This window comes from Macaca fascicularis, chromosome 4, assembly GCF_037993035.2.
Source record: "Macaca fascicularis isolate 582-1 chromosome 4, T2T-MFA8v1.1".
Lineage (NCBI taxonomy): Eukaryota > Metazoa > Chordata > Mammalia > Primates > Cercopithecidae > Macaca > Macaca fascicularis.
Window position 1 is genome coordinate 56,425,065 of NC_088378.1, and position 26,166 is coordinate 56,451,230.

At 40.6% G+C, this 26,166-nt stretch overlaps 1 protein-coding gene across 4 annotated transcripts in view; it reads left to right on the plus strand.

Moving 5' to 3' along the window:
- SASH1 (SAM and SH3 domain containing 1) overlaps window positions 1-26,166 on the plus strand; it is a 289,530-nt gene that overhangs the window by 206,796 nt on the left and 56,568 nt on the right. For all 4 annotated transcript variants that reach the window (XM_045390350.2, XM_074037208.1, XM_045390348.2 and 1 more), the window contains exons 5-8: window positions 49-89; window positions 2,890-2,976; window positions 5,923-6,035; window positions 19,606-19,707. In XM_045390350.2, the coding sequence (XP_045246285.2) occupies window positions 49-89; window positions 2,890-2,976; window positions 5,923-6,035; window positions 19,606-19,707 (343 nt within the window). The remainder of the gene's footprint in view (window positions 1-48; window positions 90-2,889; window positions 2,977-5,922; window positions 6,036-19,605; window positions 19,708-26,166) is intronic.

Sequence of the window (26,166 nt, forward strand, 5' to 3'; positions counted from 1 at the left end):
CCATGAAAGCAAGGCTCCCTGGTAATCTGATTTGTTTTTCTTTTCTAGGAACCCTCTTCATAAATCAAACTCGGAAGACAACGCTGTAGGTCAGTACCACTTTTCTTGGTTTACCTATTTAATTATTTTAATACTTTATAGAAAACATGAACATGTGAAAATACAAAACCCACAATAATCCTTCTACTCAGAAATAAACACTGTTACGATTTTGATGTACATCTTTATTCTCCTTTTTCTAGGGGATTTAAAAAAAACATAATTGTGATCATATTCTGCATACTGTTTTATAATTTTTAAGTTGAATACGTTATGAGCATTTTCCCATGACTGAATATTCTCTATGTTAATAGAGAAAAAATTAGAAGCAACCTAAATATCCAGCAAAGAATGAATTGGTTAATTAACTTATGGCACATCCAATATGGTGGAATATTACGCAGACTTAAAAATTTACTGCTGCTCTAAAAATCCTGGGGTCTGTGTCCCTAATAATGTCCTTTGGATACATCTTTCAATTGGGAATTTTTTGGATCCAAGATTATGCATAATTAAGGCATTGCATATTTTATATATTCTTGATTATAAAATTCACTCTTGGTTTAGTAACAGCTATTCTGTTTGGGTCAGAGGGTGGGTGGCTGGTAGTGATTAGGGACATAAGTACTCAATCAAACCTGGCTGCCTGCCTTTGAATCTGCCAACTCAATAGCTATTACCTTGTGCAGCTCACTTGCACCAAGCCTCAGTTTTCTCATCTGCTAGGTGGGAACAATGATGCATCATATAATTGAGTATTAAATGAAATTTGCCATTAGATAGCAAAGTGCCTGGATATAGTAGCTGAATAAATGTTAGCTATTACCATTTATTAGGCTGTATCTCTGTTTCAGAAACTTGAAAATGGGAGAAGGAAGAAGGGAATATAGCTTATAGTTAAAGAAATATATTCTCAGCCTGTTCAGTGGCTCACTTCTCTTATCCCAGGAATTTGGGAGGCCAACGAGGGAGAATTGCTTGAGCCCAGGAGTTAGAGACTGACCTGAGCAACATAGCAAGATGTGCTCTCTACCAAAAATTTAAAAATTAGCTGGGCATGGCAGTATGCACCTGTAGTCCCAGCTACTTGGGAGGCTGAGGTGGGCGGATCCCTTGAGCCCAAGAGTTTGAGGCTACAGTGAGCTGTGATTGCACCACTGCACTCCAGCCTGGACAAAGAGACCATGTCTCTTAAAAGGAAAATAAATAGGCTGGATATGGTGGCTCACATCTGCAATCCCAGCACTTTGGGAGGCCAAGGCGGGTCATGACGTCAGGAGATCGAGACCAGCCGGGCCAATATGGTGAAACCCCATCTCTACTAAAAATACAAAAATTAGCCGGGCGTGGTAGCTTGTGCGTATAATCCCAGCTACTCAGGAGGCTGAGGCAGGAGAATCGCCGGCACCCAGGAGGCAGAAGTTGTAGTAAGCCAAGATTGCACCACTGCACTCCAGCCTGGGCGCCAGAGCAAGACTTCATCTCAACCAAAAAAAAAAAAAGAAAAAGAAAAAAGAAAGAAAAGAAATATTCCTGAACTGTCCAAGAGCAAGGTTGAGTTAATAATAACTAGTCAACTTTAACCCTGCATGTCTGACATTTGCTTCAGTGTTAAGCCCAAAGGCAGTGGGTGATACAAAACTTGCCATGGAGCTCTGTCTTTGGTGGAAAGGCTCCGGTTTCATTCCCACGGCTCTGGGGACTGTCAAAACTTAAATGTACGGGCATCCTGTTTTGACAGACGACGCCCTTTCTAGCCTGGGAGCACCATAGACATGGTTCCCACATGTCTGCTTCATTGCTTGGCACCACCCGTCTAGACTGGGGAAACCCATCACTTCGCTGGGTCCTATTTCCAGTGGCCATGGAGCAACCAGACAGACAACAAGTGGTGACAGAGCTGCTACTTTGAATGTGCCACATCAGCACGATGGCAGACACCACTGCTGCTGCTTTTTATTTGTAAAGAATAAAGGACTGCTCTACCCACTCATTTTGCTTACTCTCCCCTTTCGCTTTGCTTTTAAAAAGGTATTACATATTATTGATGATCAGAACCCTACCACATATTAAAAATGTCTAGCTATAGCAGCGAGTTTGTTTTCACTTGAAAGTCACCGCAGTAGTCTGGAAAGGATGGGGGGTGGGGCGGGTAGAGAGAGACCCATTTGGGAGATGTCACGGCCTGATTGCAGGCTTTCTTTTCTTTGTGCCCTGGGTAAGCTGTAGGTGGGTCACCAGGTAGCCTGAATGCCAGGGAGTGCCATATGCATGCCATAGTGAGACCCATGCAGACCACACTTCTGAGAATAACAGTGGGGGCCAGACCCACAGACCCAGGGGACCACCTCCCCTGACCTGTGGGCCCAGGACATACCAACCATTCTGTTCTTGTCGTTAAATCTGGAGTAACAGAAATAAACCAAGGGTAGATCAACAACAGAAATAACAACAAAACAAAGTGAGCTTCTTAAAATACCCTATTTGTGGTGTAGTTGAAATAATTGTAGCTAAGACCAAAGGGGGGATATACACTGCAAGACGAGGCCAAATTAGGCATACTAGTTAAACAAACATCAAAGTAAACACAAGAATGCATGTTTTGCCTTCCTTTTTGATGTTTCTGTTTTTCATCTTAACCTCACTGCACCATATCTTGCTACTAGGAAATTTGCATTTCTTTTAAACAACTTTATAGCCATCTCCCATTCTTTCACAAACTGAAAGAAAAAACTGTCCTTTTGTGAAATCAAAGTATTCTTACCAGCTTTGAATTATAAGGAAGAGGCTACTTTTGTTATTAATGAATTTATTGCTTGTGCTTTTTCTTCCTTTTTTTTTTTTTTAAAGGAAAAGGAGACTGGAAGAAGAAAAATAAGTATTTCTGGCAGAACTTCCGAAAGAACCAGAAAGGAATAATGAGACAGACTTCAAAAGGTACTGCAATGCAGCTGGCGGACAGTAGGTCCTTTCAGCTCTAACATGTGGAGAAGCCTGTGCTGTTAATCTCAGTGGATGCTGTAAGTTAGCGTAACTCACCGCATGTGCCCATAAGATGTTCAACTTTTCTGACATTCCTGTTGTTACTTTAAGACTTTGTCCCAGTGATTTTCTTTTCTTTAAGTCAAAAAAAAAAAAAAAAAAAAAAAAAAACCAAAAGGGGACAAGTTCACAGTTCTTCCCTTTCGTAGATCTGAGAGCAGAGGCCGAATCTTTAGTTTTCTCAGTCGCACCAACCTCAGAAAGATCTTTTCTCTCGTCAAGATCTAGCCTGAAAGGGCCTAGAGAGCCCTCGCATGTGTTGGTTTGGGGCTCTCCTGTCCGTGCTCCCACTGAGGGCCTCTGCATTCTTCTGAACTTCTGATGCTCTCCTGCAGCGGGACGGTTATGGGGTGTTGCCCCTGGAAACTCCAGTGGTCTGACATCATGGGAATTTGCCTGGGCGGCTTTGTGAAGGGAGTTCTGCCCTACTCTTGGCTGTGTCTTTTGTTGTTGTTTATATAGTAAGTAAATATGTCATCCCTTTGAGGCTCAGTTACATAATTTATGTTTCCCCAGTATTCAGAGAAGAAACCGGAGCAAATCCACTTCCAGATTCCAGTCCAACTGAATGAGGTTATCAGTAGATATAAAGTTTTCCTTGATCACCAGTGACACTACTTGTTTTGCTTTACAAACCTTAGTGTCCTGCGCTGTGTGGAACGTCTGTCTAATTACCTGTACACGTGGAAATGAGAAAAATGGATGTGAACAGTAGACACGTCACAGCACACCTGGGTTCCTTGGCAACATTCCACATGGTTTTTTTTTCTCAAGTTGTCCTACTTTTAAGCATTCCCAGTTTTTTGTATTCACCCAGCATCACTTGTGATTCAAAATAAACCTTGTATTCTAAAAAAAAAGTCTAATTTAGAAAGACAGCTAAGGAGAAAGGGAGAGGTACAAGAGGGAGGGAAGGAGGAAGCCAACAGTTTACCAGCTATCGTGAATTTTTTTTTTTTTTTTTTTTTTTTTTTTGAGACGGAGTCTCGCTCTGTCGCCCAGGCTGGAGTGCAGTGGCCGGATCTCAGCTCACAGCAAGCTCCGCCTCCCGGGTTCACGCCATTCTCCCGCCTCAGCCTCCCGAGTTACTGGGACTACAGGCGCCCGCCACCTCGCCCGGCTAGTTTTTTGTATTTTTTAGTAGAGACGGGGTTTCACCGTGTTAGCCAGGATGGTCTCGATCTCCTGACCTCGTGATCCACCCGTCTCGGCCTCCCAAAGTGCTGGGATTATAGGCTTGAGCCACCGCGCCCGGCCTATCGTGAATTTTTAAAGAACCCAACCAATTTCCCATCACCCTCTCTGCCATTTGAGGTGACACAGACAGTAAAATGAATCAAACCAGCAGGCTTCTGTCTTCACCCAGCACACACTGTTATTCTCCCTGTGAAAGTAGCAAAGGGAACTTGAGGAGTATTTTTGGATTGATTGATTACTAAATGGAAATGAGATGGAAATACAGGGCAACATAAATTCCAAAGTCAGCTGTGCCTGAAATGGTTTCCTGCAAGTCTACAGGCAGACTCTTTCCCTCTGTCCTTTACACCAAAGGCAAATTAAGCCACAGCTGGGCATCCTAACGGTATTGGAAGCTGGTAAAAAGTATGAATGAGAAAGATGGGGAGGAGAGCAGGGTGCGGGACTGGAGTGGGGATGTTACAGCTGATGTTCACTAACATGTCCTTCCCCACACGCTGACCAGAGGCACCATTGCCCAGTGTGGCTCAGATATACTAGAGGCAATAGCAGTCTGTTTGCTCTGTAGGAAAATCTTTGGAATCTAACAGAACATTCTCATCTCTGCAGTTCTAGCTGCCTTCAGGTGTGAGTTGGAAGTTGATTTTCCCGCAGTTTGGAAACCAATTTATGACAATAATACTTTCAGATACAGACCTATATGGCACCCTTCTTCTGATTAACTGAACATGCTTCATGTCTGTGATTTGCACTTGGCATTTTTTTTTTTTTTTTTTTTTTGGTCTTCAGATGGAGTCTTGCTCTGTCACCTAGGCTGTAGTGCAGTGGTGTGATCTCAGCTCACTGCAACCTTCGCCTCCTGGGTTCAAAGCAATTCTCCTGCTTCAATCTCCTGAGTAGCTGGTATTACAGGTGCCTGCCACCACACCTGGCTAATTTCTGTATTTTTAGTGGAGACGGGGTTTCACCTTGTTGGCCAGGCTGGTCTCGAACTCCTGACCTCAAGTGGTCCACCTGCCTTGGCCTCCCAAAGTGCTGGGATTACAGGAATGAACCTCTTCACCCGGGTGCACTTAGTTTCAAGGAATAATAACAGTGAAATAGCTTAGTAGGATTGGAAGGTTTTGCCAGGCTGTGGGTCTGGACTCTGTGACCTTCCTTCCTCTGTCATGACCTAGGGTTCTTTCTTACTTCTTTGCAAAAATATTTTCTTCTCATTTATATTCAAATGAAAGGACACAGAGAACCCACAGCTGAAGGAGCCTTGGAATGCTTGTATGATCCAGTTGGGTGTATAAATTAGATCTTTACTCCACCTATAGTGAGGAGCCCTCTCTTACTTTCCTCCAAAACCCGTCCACTGGGCACACCATCTCAAAGGCTCTGATCATCTTGAAGGATTTGTTTCTAGGGTGACATGGTGAGATCCACATGTTCTGCAAGCCTGTTTCTCAATCAGAGGTGCTTATTCGCTTCTTTAAAAGCAGCATATTTTTCCCACCCTTTGCTTCATCAGTAACGTTCAACATACATAGTGTCCTGAGCAACATTCTTCCCTCGCCTGAGACAGCAGATATTCAGCATTGACGTTCTGTTTCGCTGTTCTTGTTTTCACTCCTGTTATTCTTTGTCCTCAATCTCCAGGAGAAGACGTTGGTTACGTTGCCAGTGAAATAACAATGAGCGATGAGGAGCGGATTCAGCTAATGATGATGGTCAAGGAAAAGATGATCACGATTGAGGAAGCACTTGCCAGGGTAAGCATGCAGATACCTGGTTTATATTTGTGAGGACTTGGCTTCCTGAAGTGTAAAAATGTTTGGGGCCATCAAGGGGTATAGGAATCAGATACCCATGTTGTCAGATAAAATATTTATTCTGTTTACTTGATACAAGCATTCTACTTTGCGAGGTGAAACTGCTATAGTCAATGAAAACACGAACGAATGAATGAATGGCAGATATATTTGATCTGTGGACCACATTAACGGGAAAAATTCACAAGCCTTTTGAAAAGAACATAATCAGTGGTAAAAGATTAATTATTAAATAAAAATCAAATATGCTAAAAACATTGCAAACATCAGGTTTGGTTTTGTTGTTGTTGTTGTTGTTGTTGTTTGAGATAGGATCTCACTGTATTTCCCAGACTGTAGTGCAGTGGTGCGATCACAACTCACTGCAGCCTCAACCTCCTGGGCCCAAGCAATCCTCCCATGTCAGCCTCCTGAGTAGCTGGGACCACAAGTGTGTGACACCACACCCAGCTAATTTTTAAATTTTTTACAGAGACAGGGTCTCCTCATGTTGCCCAGGCTGGTCTCAAACCTGTGGGCTCAAGTGATCCTCTCCCTTCGGCCTCCCAACATGTTAGAATTACAGGTGTAAGCAAGCACACCTGGCCTATAAATATCAGTTCTATAAGATGCCTTCACAAACTGAATTTTGAATAATCTAAAGGTTATACTTACTTTCATATCTAAGTAAATATTAATTATAATTTGTTGTGTTTGTTTTTTGTTTTTATTTTTATTTCCCTCTGAGTTAAGTTAGGCACTACAAGAAGCCTAATTAACCTTTAGGATACTAGAGCAGCAGTTATACTAGTAAGGCAGCAATTTATTAAGAGATTGCCTGCTTTGTTGTTGAAAAACAAACCCATTGATTCTTGAATTTTCACTTTGAACAGCTGGTTCAGTACTGTGCAGATAAGTCCCAAATAAACAGGTTTGGAAATTGACAAAAACCTTCAAACCACCAAGGAAACATTGAATGAGTTAAGACTTTACCATTGTCTTGTTCCATTTTGTGCTGCTGTAACAGAATACCACAGATTGCATAATTCATCAAGAACAGGAATTTATTGGCACACAGTTCCGGAGGCTGGGAAATCTAATGTCAAGGGGCCCCAGCAGGTTTGATGTCTGGTGAGACTATGCTCTCCTATGATGACGCCTTGTGTACCATGTCATCTGCAGGGGAGGAAGGCTGGATGCTTATAAGCCAGAAGGAGGAATGCCAAGAAGCTAAAGGGGGCAAACTTGCCCTTTTATAATGACAGTAATACTACCCTATCACCTCCCAAAGTTTCACCTCTTAACACCACCACACCAGCTACCAAATTCTCACCATCAGCTTGGGGAGAGACAAACATTCAACACGTAGAAACCATAACATTCAACCTATAGCAACCATTGAGTGGGATCTTAAAGGTCTGAAACCTTGAAACAGTGGCACACATGTACTCAGTTTAGTTTAATATACAGTAGTTCCCTCTTACATGCAAGGGATATGTTCTAAGACCCCCAGTGAATGCCTGAAACTGCAGATGGTACCAAACCCTATACATACTGTGTATGTTTTTTCTTATGTTCCTATGCATACATGTCCATGGTAGAGCTTAATCTATAAATTAGACATAATAAGAAATTAACAACAATAACTAAAAATAAAATAGAATAATTATAACAATATCCTGTAATAAAAGTTATGTGACAAAGATGTCCATTTTCACCACTGTTATTCAACATAGTACTGGAAGTCCTAGCTATAGCAATCAGGCAAGAGAAAGAAATAAAAGAGAACCAAAGACTCCACTGAAAAACTATTAGAACTGATAAATTAAGTAAAGTTGCAGGCTACAAAATCAACACATAAAAATCAGTAGCATTTCTATATGCCAGCAATACGTAATCTGAAAAGAAATCAAGAAAGTAATCCCATTTATAATAGCTACAAATAAAATACCTAAGAATAAACTCAACCAAAGAAGTGAAAGCTGTTATTGTGAAAGCTTTCATTATAATGAAAACAGTAAAACATTGATGCAAGAAAAGGACACCAAAAAAAAAAAGAAAAAAGGAAAACTATTCCATGTTCATGGGTTAGAAGGGTCAATATCATTAAAATGGCTATACTATCCAAAGCAATCTACAGATTCAGTGCAATCCATATCAAAATACCAATGACATGCTTCACAGAACTAGAAGAAATAAACTTACACTTTGGGAGGCCAAGGCGGGCAGATCACTCGAGATCAGGAGTTCGGGACCAACCTGGCCAACATGGTGAAAGCCCGTCTCTACTAAAAATACAAAAATTAGCCAGGCGAGGTGGCGCCTGTCTGTAGCAAGCTACTTGGCAGGCTGAGGCAGAAGAATGGCTTGAATCGGGGAGGTGGAGACAATGAGCCAAGATCGTTCCATTGAACTCCAGCCTGGTGAGAGAGTGAGAATCCATCCACCCCCACCCCCCAAAGAAAAGGAAAGAAGAAAAAATAATCTTAAAATGTATATTGAACCACAGAATACGTAGAATAGCCAAAGCCATCCTGAGCAAAAAGAACAAAACTGGGGGAATGACATTAACTGACTTCAAATCTACACTGTGGAGCTGTAGTAACCAAACAACATGGTCCTGGCATAAATCAGACATATAGACCAATGGAATAGAATAGGAAGCCCGGAAATAAACCCATCCATCTACAGTGAACTCACTTTCAACAAAGGTGCCAAGAATATACATTGGGGAAAGAACAATCTCTTCAATAAATGGTGCTGGGAAAATTGGATATTCATATGCAGAAGAATGAAACTAGACCCCTCTCTCTTGCCATATAGAAAAATCTAATCAAAATGGATTAAAGACAAATCTTTAAGACTCAACTATGAAACTAGTAAAAGAAAACATTGAGGAAGTTCTCCAGGACATTGGACTGGGCAAAAATGTCTTGAGTGATACCCTAAAAGTACAGGCAGCTAAAACAAAAATGGACAAATGGGATCACATCATGTTAAAATGCTTCTGCACAGCAAACAAAGCAATCAGCAAAGTGAAAATACAACCCACATACTGGGAGAAAATATTCGCAAACTACCTGTCGGACAAAGGATTAATAAACAATATATGTGGAACTCAAACAACTCAATAGGAAAAAATCCAATAATCTAATTTAAAAAATGGAGAAAATATCTGAATAGACATTTCTCAGAAGACATACAAAGGGAAAACAGACATGTGAAAAGGTGCTCAACATTATTGGTCATCAGAGAAATGCAAATCAAAACTACAATAAGATATCATCTCACCCCAATTAAAATGGCTTTGTGGTACAGAGTCTCACTCTGTCACCCAGGCTGGAATGCAGTGGCGAGATTTTGGCTCAGTGGGTTCAAGGGATTCTCCTGCCTCAGCCTCCCTTAAAAGCTGGGATCACAGGTGCCTGCCACCACATCTGGCTAATTTTTTTTTTTTTTTTTTGAGATGCAGTCTCGCTCTGTCACCCAGGTTGGAGTGCAGCGCAATCTTGGCTCACTGCAACCTCCACATCCCAGGTTCCAACAATTCTCCTGCCTCAACCTCCTGAGTAGCTGGGATTACAGGTGCCCACTACCATGCCCAGCTAATTTTTGTATTTTTAGTAGAGACAGTGTTTCACCATGTTGGCCAGGCTGGTCTCGAACTCCTGACCTCAGGTGATCCACCTGCCTTGGCGTCCCAAAGTGTTGCGATTACAGGCGTGAGTCACTGCGCCTGGCCTAAAATGGCTTTTATCCAAAAGACAGGCAATAACAAATGCTGTTAAGGATATGGAGAAAGGGGGACCCTCATATACTGTTGATGAGAATATAAATTATTGCAGCCACTATCGAGAACAGTATGGAGGTTCCTCATGATACAAAAAATAGAACTACCGTATGATGCAGCAATCCCACTGCTAGTATCTATCCAAAAGAAGGGAAGTTAGCATAGAGTTATCTGCTCTCTCATGTTTTATTGCAGTGCTGTTGACAATAGCCAAGACTTGGAAGCAACCTAAGTGTCCATCAACAGATGAATGGATTAAAAAAATGTGATACATATACACAGTGGAACACTACACAGCCATAAAAAAGAGTGAGTTTCTGTCATTTACAACAACATGGATGGAAGTGGAGGACATTATATTAAGTGAAATAAGCCAGGCACAGAAAGTCAAACTGCACAAGTTCTCACGCATTTGTGGGAGGTAAAAATTAAAACAATTGAACTGATGGAGATAGAGAGTAGAATGATGGTTACCAGGGCCTGGGGATGGTAGTGAGGAGGTGAGGGGAAGTATGGATGGTTAATGGGTAGGAAATGAATGACGAATGAAGAATGAATAGCATCCAGGATTTGCTAGCACAACAGGGTGACTACAGTCAACAATAATTTGTTGTACATTTAAAAATAACTAAAAGATTATAATTGGAATGCAGATGAGCAGGTCGGTGCTGGGACAGGTGGTAGAGTGGGTGGCAGGTGAAAGTGACAGACTCCTGTCCATGCTGCTCATCTCCTGCACCTTCATCCTCAGCCTGGTCTGCTTTGCCACAACAGTAACCACCTAGCCCAGCTGCCGGCTGGTGCAAAATGCTCATCATATGTTTTCTCTCCCATTCTATTCCTTGGGCATGCCATACATTTGGGAAAAGTTCAATTGAGTTTCTAGAAAGTGCATATGAGAAGTACGGGCATAAGAGAAGTATGGACCGTATTTAGTTTTTCTGTGGTAAGCAAGACATTTACTCCCGGAGAGAGATGTGACTGCACCACTACTTTTTTTTATATTTTATTTTATTTTATTTTTTGAGATGGAGGTTTGCCCTTTCGGCCAAGCTGAAGTGAGGTAGCATGATCTCGGCTCACTGCAACCTCCACCTCCTGGGTTCAAGTGATTCTTCTGCCTCAGCTTCCTGAGTAGCTGGGATTATAGGCACCTGTCACCACGCCCGGCTAATTTTTGTATTTTTAGTAGAGACAGGGTTTTACCATGTTGGCCAGGCTGGTCTCGAACTCCTGACCTCATGTGATCTACCTGCCTCGGTCTCCCAAAGTACTAGGATTACAGGCATGAGCCACTGCATCCAGCTGACTGCACCATTTTTTAATGGTAAAACCAAAGATCTGAATGCAGAAGATGTCTACAGTCATCTCAGGACACCTGTGTTTGGGAAGGGAGTTGAATGTGATATGCCTAATCCAATGTTCTTGGGGCAAGAGAAAATGTTAAAAAGTAGCCTTAATGTAGCCCACTTCAGACAGCAAGTTTCTATAACTGAAAAAGAAAGGAATACTTTCAAGTTGGGGAGAAAGTGGAGGAAAAAAATCGTGTGAAGCTCTTTCTGAGGTCATAATTTGATAGCTAGCCATGGTTTACATGGAAAGGAAATCAGAAGTCAACTCAGGGAGAGGTGGCACAGCTGTGTGCATATGTGAGTGGTGGCTTCGGGCCTTTGGCCTGGCTGCAGCCACCTTGGCCGCCTCTGCGTGGTTGCAGAAGCAGCTACAAAGCTCACTGAGAGCACGACTATTGTCTATAAGGCAACCCAGAAACACAGAAACCAGAAGAAAAAATCCAAAGCATTCTCCAAACTTTGCTGGATTCTACAGACAAGAGTGAGTGCCTATCGGCAGATGAGGAAATCATAGGGCTGCTTATTAGACTGTTCTCAGGGTCACATACATCCTCAACTACTGGTTCCTAAATGAGCTGCTTTATAGCCGGAGATGAAACATGTCATGAAAAATGTTATTTGAAGCAGAAAATTGTCCGTGGAGAAGATCTACCTTCTTTAACTTATGACCGGCTCAAGATTGAACCTCCCCAGCACTTTGGGAGGCCAAGGCGGGCGGATCAGCTGATGAGGTCAAGAGTTCAAGACCAGTCTGGCCAACATGGTGAAACCCCATCTCTAATAAAAATACAAAATTAGCCAGGCGTGGTGGCACGCGCATGTAACCCCAGCTACATGGGAGGCTGAGGCAGGAGAAATGCAGAGGCAGAGGTTGCAGTGAGCCGAGATCTCGCTCTTGCACTCCAGCCAGGGCAAAAAGAGCAAAACTCCATCTAAAAAAAAAAAAAAGATTGAAACTTGTATAATGACTGTATAGAAAGAGTTAAGACTTAGACTTCCTGTATTGACTATACTGAGAATGGCTAAACTGCCTCAGAGGGTGTGATAGGACATACCATTCCTCCAGGCCACCAAACAGGTTTATCTCCCACTGTCAATCAAGAATTTCAAGACACTTGGGTGGAGCTTGTGGATCTGAATCCTGATCAGTGATTACAGGACAACTCAACAGGAGAGAAGATTGTCTATGTGCCATTTGGAGGTGGGCGTCATCATATTGGGAAAAATTTTGCCCATGTTCAGATCAAGACAATTTGGTCCACTCTGTTTCATTTGCATGAATTTGATTTCATTGATGGATCTTTTCCCACTGTAAATTATAAAACCACGATTCATCACGCCCCTAAAAACCCAGATATCACATACAAATGAAGATCAAAATGAAAAAGGCTACAAAGAACTAATATGTAAAACATTACTGTAAGCTGAAATCATTTGAAAAGAATGAAATTTACAAAACAAACCTCAGTGTACTATCTTTTTTAGTGTAATTTTAAAATATAGCTTAATTTAGGATTTCAATATTTTATTTACTGAATGCTTTCTAATAGCTTTATGATGGATAATTAACACATGTGCTTTAAGAAAGTCAAGCTCATTAGTAAAAAAGTTGCTTAGGGAGATCTAGGTCATTGGCAGATTTTAAATAACAATTTCTGTGTACCAGGATACCTCAGAGCTATTGCAGGTTTGATATCAGACCACTGCAGTAAAGGGAATATTGCAGTAAAGTGAGTCACATAAATTTGTTGGTGTTCTCAAAAAAACAGTTTCTGGATTTATTATAAGACACACCTCCTTATCTCTTCATAGAACTGAAAAGAGTTAGGGCCTTGCTCTGGATTCGGCGTTGGCTTACGAGAGTGTTGTGTCTGCTATGATCTTCTACCCAGACCACTCAAACTTTCTCCATGTCAGCAATAAGGCTGTTCCATTTTCTTATCATTTGTGTGTTCACTGGAGTAGCACTTTTCATTTCCTTCGATAACTTTTCCTTTGCATTCCCAACTTAACTGTTTGATGCAAAAGGCCTAGCTTTTAGCTTACCCTGGCTTTCAACATGCCTTCCTCACTAAGCTTAATCATTCATTCCTAGCTTTTGATTTAAAGTGAGAAGCATGCTACTCTTCCTTTCAATTAAATACACAGAGGCAATTGCAGGGTTATTAATTGGCCTAATTTGAATATGTTGTGTCTCAGGAAATAGGGAGGCTTGAGCAGGAGGGAGAGAGATGGGAGAATGGCCCGTCAGTGGAGCCGTCAGAACACACACATTATCCATTAAGTTCATAATGTTTAGGTTCATAACATAATCTTATATGTTTAGGTTCATGGCTCCCCAAAACAATTACAATATTAACATCCGAGGTCACAGATCACAGGTCACCATAACAGATGTAATAAGAATGAAAAAGTTTGAAATACTGTAGGAATTACCAAAATGTGACAGCAGGGACTCAGAATGAGCCCATATTGTTAGAAAAGTGGCACTGATAAACTTCTTCGATGCAGGGCTACCACAAACTTTCAATTTGTAAAACACAGTTTCTGTGATATGCAGTAAAGTCAAACTTAGTAAAATGAGGTGTGCCTGTACCAATTTTAAGGCCTTACATAGCTCTTGGCAAATAAGTTCAGGACATTCAAATCTTTTACTAATTCCATAAGATGTAGAAAGCCCATACTTGGAAGCTATAGGTTATTCATTTATGTGAGTAATTTGTTTGTTGTGGGGTGAAGAGGGAAGGGAATACACTCACATTTAAAGCCTTGTATAAAAAAGAATAGTAGTAAATTTCTTGGAATGATAATACTCAGCATTGATGAGTGATATTGTAGGAAAATATGTCCTTTGCAATTTTAACTGGAAGCACTGTCTATAGGAAATTGAGAGAGATCTATGACCATGATTTAATAATCACATTTCCTTAAAAATAATTATTTATACTGAAGACTGCTCAAGTCAATGTGATCTAATCATTAAGTATTACACATTGATCTGTTAATGTATGTTTCTGATTCCAACAAGACTGTATCTGTGTGAAAGTCAGAAATAAAGTCCTTTGGAGATTAAGAAAAGAGCACTTAAAGTTTGTCATTGACTGTCACTGATGTTTTGGCATCATGAACTTTTTTTTTTTTTGAGACAGGGTCTTGCTCTGTAGCCCAGGCTAGAGTACACTGGCGTGATCATGGTTCACTGCAGCCTCGACCTCCTAGGCTCAAGCGGTTCTCATGCCTCAGCTTCCTTAATAGCTGGGACTCTAGGTAGGCACGTGCTACCACACCTGGCTAATTTATTTATTTATTTATTTTTTGAGACAGAGTCTCGCTCTGTCGCCCAGGCTGGAGTGTAGTGGTGCAATCTTGGCTCACTGCAACTCCACCTCCCAGGTTCAAGCAATTCTTCTGCTTCAGCCTCCCAAGCAGCTGGGACTCCAGGCACACGCCACCAGGCCCAGCTAATTTTTGGATTTTTCGTAGAGACGGGGTTTCACCATGTTGGCCAGGCTAGTCTCGAACTCCCGACCTCAAATGATCCTCCCGACCTCAAATGGCCTCCCAAAGTGGTGGGATTACAGGCGTGAGCCACCGTGCCTAGTCCAAACTTTTCTTCATTCCGGGTGTCATCCATCTGATTCCCTGGAAGCACAGCCTGAGACAGGGACTCTTGTGTATCTTAGTCTATTTAGTGTTGCTATAAAGGAATACCTGCGACTGGGTAACTTACAAAGAAAAGGGGTTTATTTGGCTCATGATTCTACCTGCTGGGAGAGTAGTCATCTAGTGAAAACCTCAGGCTGCTTCCACTTACGGTGGAAGGCAGTGTGTGCAGAGATCACTTGGTAAGAAGAAACAAGAGAAGGGAGGTGCCTGGCTCTTTTATAACAACTGCTCTTTGGGGAACAAATAGAGTGAGAAATCACCTTCCCCACCCCTCCACAGGGTATGAAACTATTCTTAAGGGATCCTCCCTCATGGCCCCAAACACCTCTCTTTAGGCCCCCTTCCCCAGTATTGGAATTCAGTTTCAGTATGAGGTTTGGGGAAAGAGACATCCAAACTCTATATAGCATTGTGCAAGTGGCTTATTGAAAGAAGGCTTTAAAGAGAAACCTCTAAGTGAGGGAGAAGGATGAAGTTGGACAGAGATGTGATTTCAGGAGGAGTCTAGCCTCACTCAGCCTGATTCCAAATGGAGTGGGGAGCCCTGGAGGGTGACTGGCATTGTAGAGTTTGTCATGCCAGGGATAAGATGTCTGAAAGCTGATTGCGGTTGGGGAGCAGCCATCTAGATATCTTTGTGGAGACAGCTTCTCTTAGTCATGTTCTCTAGAGCAGGGTGTGTAAATTTATACCTACCGGACATTCTTATAAAGTCATTAAGGTAATCTGGGCATCTGGTATACCAGAGCACAAGATTATGAACTAGGAACCTAGATGTATTATTGAGTCATTTCCTTGTAAAAGCTATTGTGCATCAAATCACAGAGATTTGGACACATATAGAGTCCACAGGAGGTTTTTAAAAAATTGATCCCATGGGGAGAAGTTGGAAGGGATTTATCTCAAAAGAAGCAGAAAAGAACTTAATCACAGTCTTCGAATGTCTGAGGGTTGTTAAAGAGTACATCTTTCGGATGTCCTGGAGAATGTTTGATTGTTTGTTTGTTTTTAAAATCTCTACTGAGGACGGATTAGAAAGAAATGAATTTAAAAAGCAGCTGGAGTGGATTTCGGTTTAATATAACATAAATGCTCTTTATAGTAAGTACTGGTAGAAATTGGAACATTATGATATATCTCTCCCTAAAGGTCTCCAAGATGGAATAAACATTACTCTTTTAAAGATGGCCATCATTCTAAAAAATCATGTCATGGACTTCAGCTGTGAGAAAACAGTGAGATTTGGGATCACAGGATGTGAGGAAATGTTTTTGCTTAAGACACACACACATACACATACCTTAAAATGTCATTATTTTATAACTCCTGGAATTAATGTAAAACACTACAGATTTGCTTTAAAAGGTATACATTCTTTAATGAAATTACAAATGGTCATGCCTTCATGAAATTATAATTAAACCAAAACTTCTTGAACCAAAGTGGAATATAAAAATGTAATTATAACAGGTAATTATCAATGTAATAACCTGTGTAATTACATGTTTTTTTTTTTTTCCTGTGCAGTGCACTTAAAAAAAATAGAGATCTTGTTTTGTAACTTTAAAACACTTAGAATTGTGTAATTAGGATAATTAAAAAAAACAGTTTCCAGGTGCAGTGGCTCACGCCTCTAATCTCAGCACTTTGAGAGGCGAAGGCAGGCAGATCACTTGAGCCCAGGAGTTCGACACCAGCCTGGGCATCATGATGAAACCTCATCTCTACAAAAAGATACAAAATAATTAGCTGGATGTGGTGCCATGCCCCTGTAGTCCCAACTACTCGGGAAGCTGAGGTGGGAGGATTGCTCGAATCAGGGAGATCAAGGTTGCAATGAGCCGTGATTGCCCTACTGCACTCCAGCCTGGGCAACAGAGCAAAAGCCTGTTACAGAAAACAAACCAAAAAGCCAGTTGAGTAGCAAAGTTTGGATAGGGCATAGAATTAAAATCTCTATCAGAACAGCACACATACTTTTAGGCCCCAAAGTAGATAGCAGAGATGAGCATACAGCAGGAAAAAAAAAAAAAATCATCATATGTGATTGCTAGTTAGAAATTTGGGCCGGGCGCGGTGGCTCACGCCTGTAATCCCAACACTTTGGGTGGCCGAGGCGGGCGGATCACAAGGTCAGGAGATCGAGACCACGGTGAAACCCTGTCTCTACTAAAAATACAAAAAATTAGCCAGGCGCGGTGGTGGGCGCCTGTAGTCCCAGCTACTCAGGAGGCTGAGGCAGGAGAATGGCGTGAACCGGGGAGGCAGAGCTTAGAATGAGCAGAGATAGCGCCACTGCACTCCAGCCTGGGGGACAGAGCAAGACTCCGTCTCAAAAAAAAAAAAGAAATTTGTACCTGTTTTCCTTAAAGCTGAAAGTTATTTAGTGGCTCCTAGGAGATGCAGCTAAGATTGGGTATAAACATGGACTAGAGAACTGGAGACCTGATAATCTCATGATAATCCCATTTTCCAATGGGCAGATACTCTCAATCATACAGGGAGAATGTAGCATTTCACAAGCCAATATATCAAAATGGAGAGAACATCCTAGTGTATAACATAATATAAAGACTGGAACAATCTAAGTGTCCCTAATGTAACAGAAAGATTACAATGATTAATACCCCTAATACCCAAAAGTTTAAACATGTCAAGTTAATGTGAACTTTGAGCTTTCTTTTCTCTGAAAGCACAGTGGTAATAATAATAGTATTATAATAACCCTATTGCTTTGATATGGTGTGCTGAGAGTTTTGCTGCATTATCTTAGTTAGTTCTGGTAACAGCTCTGTAAGACAGATTTATTGTCATGCCTGTTTTCCAGGTGGAGGAACCGAAACATAGAGGGGTTAAATAATTTGTCCCCAGGGCTCCCAGCTGGTATTTGGTTCTGCATTCAAGCTCTTACTCAATAATCAGTACTGCCTACCTCCTCCCACATATATGCAGAAAAGAATTTCATAGGTTGAAGTCACAGTTGTGAAAGTGGCTTTTTCCTAGAGGTATAATGGTCATAATGGCGCTACCACATCCTCAAGCTCCAGGGCTTTGGGATTGTCCAGTCACCCTCACGTGGGCTGTCAGGTTCAATTATTTCTGTTTTTAAGTTGCTTGGCTCATGGAACATGATTTGATCACTGTCTTAAATTCATATGTGCACACTGCTTTGTAATAGGATTTGAATGCAGTGACAATTGTTTTGAATCCCAGAGCTCAATTTCTGTGTGACACAGGGACTCTCACTATGCCATTCTGAAAGATCTCATATTGCTAAGTTAAATTTGCTCACTTATTTGGGAAATATGGTAAAAGAAGTTATAAAAATTTTTTTAAAGTAAATCTGCTCACTTTGCTATAGCCTGCCTGCCTGCCTTCCTGCCTTCCTTCTTTCCTTCCTCCTTTTTTTTTTTTTTTTTGAGATAGAATTTCGCTCTTGTCACCCAGGTTGGAGTGCAGTGGCATGATCTCAGCTCACAGCAACCTCTGCTCCTCAGGTTCAAGCGATTCTCCTGCCTCAGCCTCCTGAGTAGCTGAGATTACTCAGTACTCAGTATTGGGTGTGCGCCACCACACCCAGCTAATTTTTGTATTTTTAGTAGAAACAGGGTTTCACCATCTTGGCCAGACTGGTCTCGAACTCCTAACCTCAGGTTAACCAACCCGCCTTGGCCTCCCAAAGTTCTGGGATTACAGGTGTGAGCTACTGCGCCTGGCCTGCTATAGGATTTCAATTGTCTTTCTGTGTTTTTCAAAAACTAGAAACCTTGTTTCTGAACCTAAACTTTCAGTATCTCTAAGATCTCAATAGAGAGAGACCATCCTCAAAGGTCTCCAATAACCCCATAATGTTTGTTAGGTTATAACATTGGACTAGCAACTTGAAGCCGTTTTGAACAAGACAAGCATGTGATTTTTAAAACTGTTTCAGGGTCGGGTGTAGTGGCTCATACCTGTAACCCCATCATTTTGGGAGGCTGAAGGGGTGGAACACTTGAGCTCAAGATTTTGAGGCCAGCCTGGGCAACATGGCGAAACCCCATCTCTACAAAAAAAAAAAAAAAAGAAAAATACTAGGTGGGCATGATGGTGTACGCCTGTAGTCCCAGCTACCTGGGATGCTGAGGTGGGATTGTTTGAGCCTGGGAGGTCAAGTCTGCAGTGAGCCATGATTGCACCACTGCACTGTAGCCTGGGTAACAGAGTGAAACCCTGTCTCAACAACAACAACAAATATATATAAAATGTTTCAGGGTTTGACCCCATTTCACTAAAATGTCTGTAGTCTATCATTTTCTCTTCCTAAAAAGGACGTGCATGTTTTTGACTTACATACTTGGGAAGGTAATTCAGAGGCCAAACTACAGACAATTTCTTTGTAATCAAGCTGAGGAAACATAAGTGTTGATGTTGGAGGGGGAAAGTGAAAATTCTTTCTGGAACACAGGATACAAAGAGTCCATTTTGCCTGTTGATTTGACTTAGATGAAAACTCATAGGGCAGGGTGGTTATCTTCCTCTTGGTTTTGGGAAAGGTGTCTTTGGCTGGCACTTAGTTACCAACACTGGCATGAAGAAGGTACCCAAAGTCATCTCTCTGCTGCTTGAGCACAAGATTGTGAACCAGGAACCTAGATGTATTATTTGAGTCATTTCCTTGTGAAAGGTCTGGCCAGTGTCTGGCCATTCTTTCCATTTCAGTATCCATTTCTTCTTGTTGCAGCTCAAGGAATACGAGGCCCAGCACCGGCAGTCGGCTGCCCTGGACCCTACCGATTGGCCAGATGGTTCTTACCCAACATTTGATGGCTCATCAAACTGCAATGTGAGTTTACCATGTCTTTGACATCTTGATCACCTATACTGATAAGGGACAGTCTTCACCATTTTAGACTTTGGATTTCTTTTCGCAACTTCCAACTCGCACCTGGGTCTGCAAAGAAGTGTCTGTTCATATAGGTTGCTTATTTTCTCTACCTGACAGAGACTCAGCTACAGTCCACATAGTGTTATCATGCTGGGGGTTTGTTTTTTATTTTTTTTTTATTGCAGTAAAGTATACGTAACATGACATTTACCATATCAGCTATTTTAAAGTGTTTGGTGATACTGATACTGTTAATGATATTGATCATTAGGTACATTCACATTGCTGTGCAACCAGCATCATAATTTATTTCCAGAAGTTTTTCATCATTTCAAACAGAAAGTCTGTTCTGATTAAACAATAACTCTCCCTTCACCCCTGCCTCACCCACCTCCACACACACCCTGCCCCTGGCAGCCACTGTTCTACTTTTCTGTCCCTGTGAATTTGACTACTCTCAGTAGCTCATATAAGTGGAATTATACAATATTTGTCTTTGTGTGTCTGCTTTATTTCACCTAGCATAATTCCTTCAAGGTTCATCCATGCTGCAGCATGTATCAGAACATCATCCCTTTTTATGGATAAATTATATTCCACTTTATGTGTATACCACATTTTGTTCGTACATTCATCTGTTAATGGACACTTAGGTTGCTTCCAGCTTTTAGCCATTATGAACAATGGTGCTATGAACACTGGTGTACAAATATCTCAGAGTCTCTGCTTTCAATTCTTTTGCACATACCCAGCACATACCTAGGAGTAGAATTTCTGGATCATATAGTAATTCTGTATTTACCTTTTTGAGGAACCGCCATATTTTTTTTTCACAGTAGATGTATCGTTTTACCTTCTTGCCAACAATTTACAAAGGTTCCAAATTCTTTACTTTCTCATCAACACTTGTTATTATAATTTTTTGATAATAATTATCCTAATGGTGTGAAATGGTATCTCATCATGATTTTGATTTGCATTTCCCTCAAGCATCTTTTGTATGTTCATTGGCCATTTGCGTATCATCTTGGTAGAAATGTCGAAGTCTTTTGCCTAGTCTTCAGTTATGTTGTTTTGCTGCTATTGTTAGGTTGCAGGGGTTCTTTCTATTTTTTGGATATTAATCCCTTATCAGATATATGATTTGTAAATATTTCCTCCAACTCTGTGGGTTACCTTTTAGCTCTCTTGATAGTGTCCTTGATGCACACACTTTTAAATTTTGAAATCTAGTGTGTCTATTTGTTTTTTTGTTGCCTGTGCTTTTGGTGTCATATCCAAAAAATCATTGCCAAATCTAATATCATGAAGATGTTGCCCTCTGTTTTTTTCTAAGGGTTTCATAGTTTTAGCCGTTAGGTTTAGGTTTTTGACCTGTTTTGAGTTAATATTTGTATATGATGAGATGTATGGGTGCAACTTCATTCATTTGCATGTGGATATCCAGTTTTCCCAGAACCGTTTGTTGAAAAGACTATCCTTTCCTCATTTTATGGTCATGGCATACTTTTTGAAAATTAATTGATCACATATGTGATGATGTATTTCTGGGCTATTTTGTTCCTTTGGACTACCTCTGTCATTTTGCAAGTACCATGCTGTTTTGATTACCATAACTTTATAGTAAGTTTTGAAATTAGGAAGTATGACACCTCCAATTTTGTTCTTGTTTTTTAAGGTTTTTTTTTTTGTTTTTTTTTTTTTAAAGGTTCCTTGAGATTCCACATTAATCTTAGTTTGAGCTTTTCTATTTTTGAAAAATATATCATTGGGATTTTGATAGGAATTGCATTGAATCTTTAGATTGACTTGGGTAATGTCATTTTAACTATATGAAATCTTCCAGTCAATGAACATAGGGTATCTTTCCATTTATTTAAGTCTTCATTAATTTTTTTCAGCAGTATTTTGCAGTTTTCAGTATATAAGTCTTGCTTCTTTAATTAAGTTTATTTCTAAATATTTTATTCTTTTTGATGTTATCGTAAATGACAATGCTTTTTAAATTTTTTTCAAGTTGTTCATTGCTACTGTATAAAAATGCAGTGGATTTTCATGTGTTGATATTCTATCCTGTCACTTTGCTGAATTTATTAGTTATGTAGGCTGTGTGTGGGCGGGGGGGGTGGCACGCGTAGTATTAGGGTTTTCTATATATAAGATCATGTCTTCAGGAGGCTGAGGTGGGAGGATCGCTTGAGCCCAGAAGGCCAAGGAAGCAGTGAGCTGTGATTTTACCACTGCACCCCATCCTGTGTCAAAATAAAAAAATTAAAATAAAAATAAAAAAACAAGAAAACAAGATCATGTCTTCTGCAAAAAATAATAATAATAATAATTTAACTTTTTCCTTTCCATCTTACATACCTTATATTATTCATACTGTTTCAATATGACCAAAACAGTGCAATTACAGGCGTGCACCACTGTGCCCGGCCTCATAAAGACATTTTAAGGTGTCGCCTTCACAATGTGTGGAGCAGAAACAGAAGGAATTACCTCTTTTCATGTATTACATAGTTTTGTTTTGTTTTTTAGGTTATCTTACCCTTAAAATTTGGAAACAACCCCATCTCCCTGTCTTCAGTCTCTTGTCTTTTCCTATCTGTGTTCCATACAACCAGTCACCTTTCTAAAACATCCGTCTTTTCTTGCAATTATGTTTTGAAAAGGCTGATGGTTTTCCATTTCTATAAGATAAATTCCACACTTCTTGGCACACTTAAAATTCTATGTGATCTGGCTTTAATCAATTTCTTAAATCTCATATTCTATCTCCACACCCAATACCCTCTATGCCAGACATATTGGACCTCATATGCATGACTGAACAAACCTTGTACTTTTCATTCTTCTGCACTTTAACTCACATAATTTTCTTTATCTAAAATGTTTTCCTCCAAATTTTTCCTGGTGAAAATCTGAGTTTTTCAAGGTGGAGTCCAGCTGTTCCTTCCTCTCTGAAACTTTCCTTCCCGTCCTCAAGCATATTTATTGCTTCCTATTATATGCTTTTGTTAAACTGGCTTTATAGATCAAACTTAAACAGTTATCCTAGAATATCAAAATTGATTGTACATATTTCAGCCTCCTTGGAAATAGTGACCCCCTTGGGCAAGGAAGACTGTATTCTGTCTCTCCAATGTCCAGCTCCTACAGAAATATTTCAAGAAGAGCATTATATTTGAACATTCATTCTGTTGTTGTTGTTGTTGTTGTTGAGATGGAGTCTCACTCTGTCACCCAGGCTGGAGTGCAGTGGCGTGATGTCGGCTCACTGCAACTTCTTGGCTCAGTGCAACTTCTGCCTCCTGGGTTCAAGCAATTGTCCTGCTTCAGTGTCCCGATTAGCTGGGATTACAGGCATGCGCCACCATGCCAAGCTAATTTTTCTATTTTTAGTAGAGATAGGGTTTCACCATGTTGGCCAGGCTGGTCTCGAACCTTTGACAGGTGATTCACCTGCCTCGGCCTACCAAAGTCCTGGGATTATAGGCGTGAGCCACCGCACCTGGCCTGAACATTCATTCTTCCTGGCTGCTTTAAAAGCATGTTTTATGTCTTGCAACTACAGATTCAATCTTTATCTTTTTTAGTATCTAAGCAACAAATGGCGGTTTATCAGAAATAAATATAATCCTTCCATCATCTCCCAGTTTCCTGAATCAAGCACCAGATTTCCATTGCAGCTAAAAAACAAAGGATTATGAATTTGAAAGCCCTGTCTGGTTTACTTTTGTGTGAAAGTGACTGAGACATTACCGTTTATAATAATAAATGTGTCATAGGCCAGCCAGCAATGTGTCCTGGGACAATGAGGTAATCAAAAGAGCCGTGTCCATGGTTTTCAATGTGCCTTTTTGGGTCTCTAATCCTCAAGTCCTAAAGTCTAACATAATGTAGATGTACATCATGAACCTAAAGGATCACGAGGAATAAATACAGTAACTCAGGACCAATTCAAACCCAACTTGGGGGAGAAAACAAAGACTCAGTTGTCCATACTGGGTCCCTTAGTATCAGACTCACTGTATACTGCCCTGATTAATAGCATCTGAGTCAAGGGAAAGGTTAAAAGACTTTGTCCATTCAGAGAAACAGGACTGTAGTAAAAGCTCACCCACTTAGACTTCAAAGAGAGGAGCTTGTCTTGTTTAGGAGAAAGTTAATATAAGTATTATCAAGCATTTAGAATAAGCTGCTAAGAAAGCATTATTAAGCATTGGTTTATGAGACCCCTTTCAGAGGGCTAGTCAGAACCATTACCTGGATATAAATTGTGAGAATGAAATGAGTTCTTCTTAATAGTTGGAACATTTCATTCTCTTCAGCATTTCTCTGTTCATTTGGGAGGCATTTATAGAGCCCTTGCTATATAGCAGGCATTGTGCTAGATGCTTGAGTTATAAAAGTAAAGGAGAAAGAGACAGGTCCTGTTCTGACAGTTAATGCTTTAGAGCAGAGGTTAGAATCACACCCATGTGGCAGTCATAGTGGCTCACGCCTGTAATCCCAGCACTTTGGGAGGCTGAGGCAGGCGGATTACCTGAGGTCAGGAGTTCGAGACCATCCAGGTCAACGTGGTGAAACCCCATCTCTACAAAAATACAATAAAAAATTAGCCAGATATGGTGGCCTGTGCCAATAGTCCCAGCTACTTGGGAGGCTAAGGCAAGAGAATCTTTTGAACCCAGGAGGCAGAGGTTGTAGTGAGCCAAGATCACAGGACTGCACTCCAGCCTGGGCAATAGAGTGAGACTCTGTCTCATAAAATATATATAAATAAATAAATAAAACAAAATCACACTCATGTGTGTGCACACAGATTTGAGATGCCATGTACACATTTGTATTACTAACTTCTTACCAAACTATTTCTTCATAGATGGCTCGCAAATAAATTCAGCCTGTCTTTGTTAGACCTAGGGCCAGAAATACCATATGCTTCCTCCTCTCAGAGCACAGACTTCCAGAAGTTCTGAAGAGTGACTTCTCTTTTGGCTGAGAGGCGTAGGTGATGATAGGCTAGTCAGCAATGCAGTTTTTTGAAGCAGTTGATTTACCCTGTATATTTTGCTAGCTGACTCTCTGCCAACACCCATGCCAACCTCTGGTCATGCTGTTCAGAGCTACAACCCACCACCATCACCACTGAAGTTTGCTTAAACTTGATTGTAATCCTAAGGTATATATATGACCCTTGCCCCTCTTACCCTGGCTTTAGCCTGTTTTGCATTTTTATGAAGAGTTGGCCAGAAACCCCATCCAAAATATTCATTCACATTATTTTAGATTTGCCACTATGGCAGAGCAGTTAATTTCAGAATTCAGCCACCACAGGCTATAGGCACTTTGAATATTTTTCGTGCAAGGGCCGGAGCTTTTCTGTTTTCTATCAATTCCTTTCTAGAATACAGAGATGTGAATAGCCCACTGGCTCGAATCAGGAAGGCCTAGGCCATGAAAGTTTTAGGGATCATAAGGCCTTTGTCACCAGACTTCAATGCCTATATTGATGCCTGTCATGCCTTAGGATTTCATTTGCATTGATTTCATAGGCTTCCCCACCCCCATCGCTGAAATTAGATAATTGCGTGTTGCCTCACAATAAATCCATATGCACATTCCTAGTTTCCAAGAGTGTAAAGTACTAAAGATAGTTACAGGGGAAGTGAAAAATAGCTTTCCCTTTGCCAGAGAAGAATCTGTTTTGTGCTGTTTTCCATTAATAATAAACTTATGTTGGGAGTGCTAAAAGTTTTAAAAGAGATTTTTGGTTGAGAGCTTAGCTGTATTTCTTATTAAATGTCTGCACATTTATTTTATTATTTTTCATTTTAATTTACTTTGGTAAGTTTATTTTTTCCTTTGCCTCCTGCAAGGAGGGATGATTGTAAGAGTTCTCAAGCTTTGTGCACTAAGGTTCAGTTTATTTTCTAGTTAAGAAGACATTTAAAGAAATTATGATCTCTGTTTTACCGGGTGTTCTAGTTTTTTACTAATGTAAGTTGTAGTAAATCATAGTTTTTCTGTTTTTAGAAAGCTGGTGGGTAAGAGTTAGTGATCTATACCTGGTACTTGAATACTAATTAAAATGTTTGCTGTGAAAGATCTTTCCAAATGAGAGATCATTTGATGGCAATCTTATTTAAAATGTTTTAAGAATATATGTAATGTATGAAGAAAAATGAAGCAACAACCTTGGCAACGAAGTGCAAGATGGGCTAGAGTCGTCTTTACCGTTCGGTAGATTTTTCACTTTATAGAAAAATGTGTTCCAGGAAAAGCTGGAATTGTGTTTCTGTAGCTGGAGTTTCCTTACCAGGATGGTGCACCCCTGGGGAAATGTTGTGAGTGAGTAAAGCAAGTCATCGTTTCATAACTCATCACTTTTGCTTTTGGGGAGTTTTAGAGTTG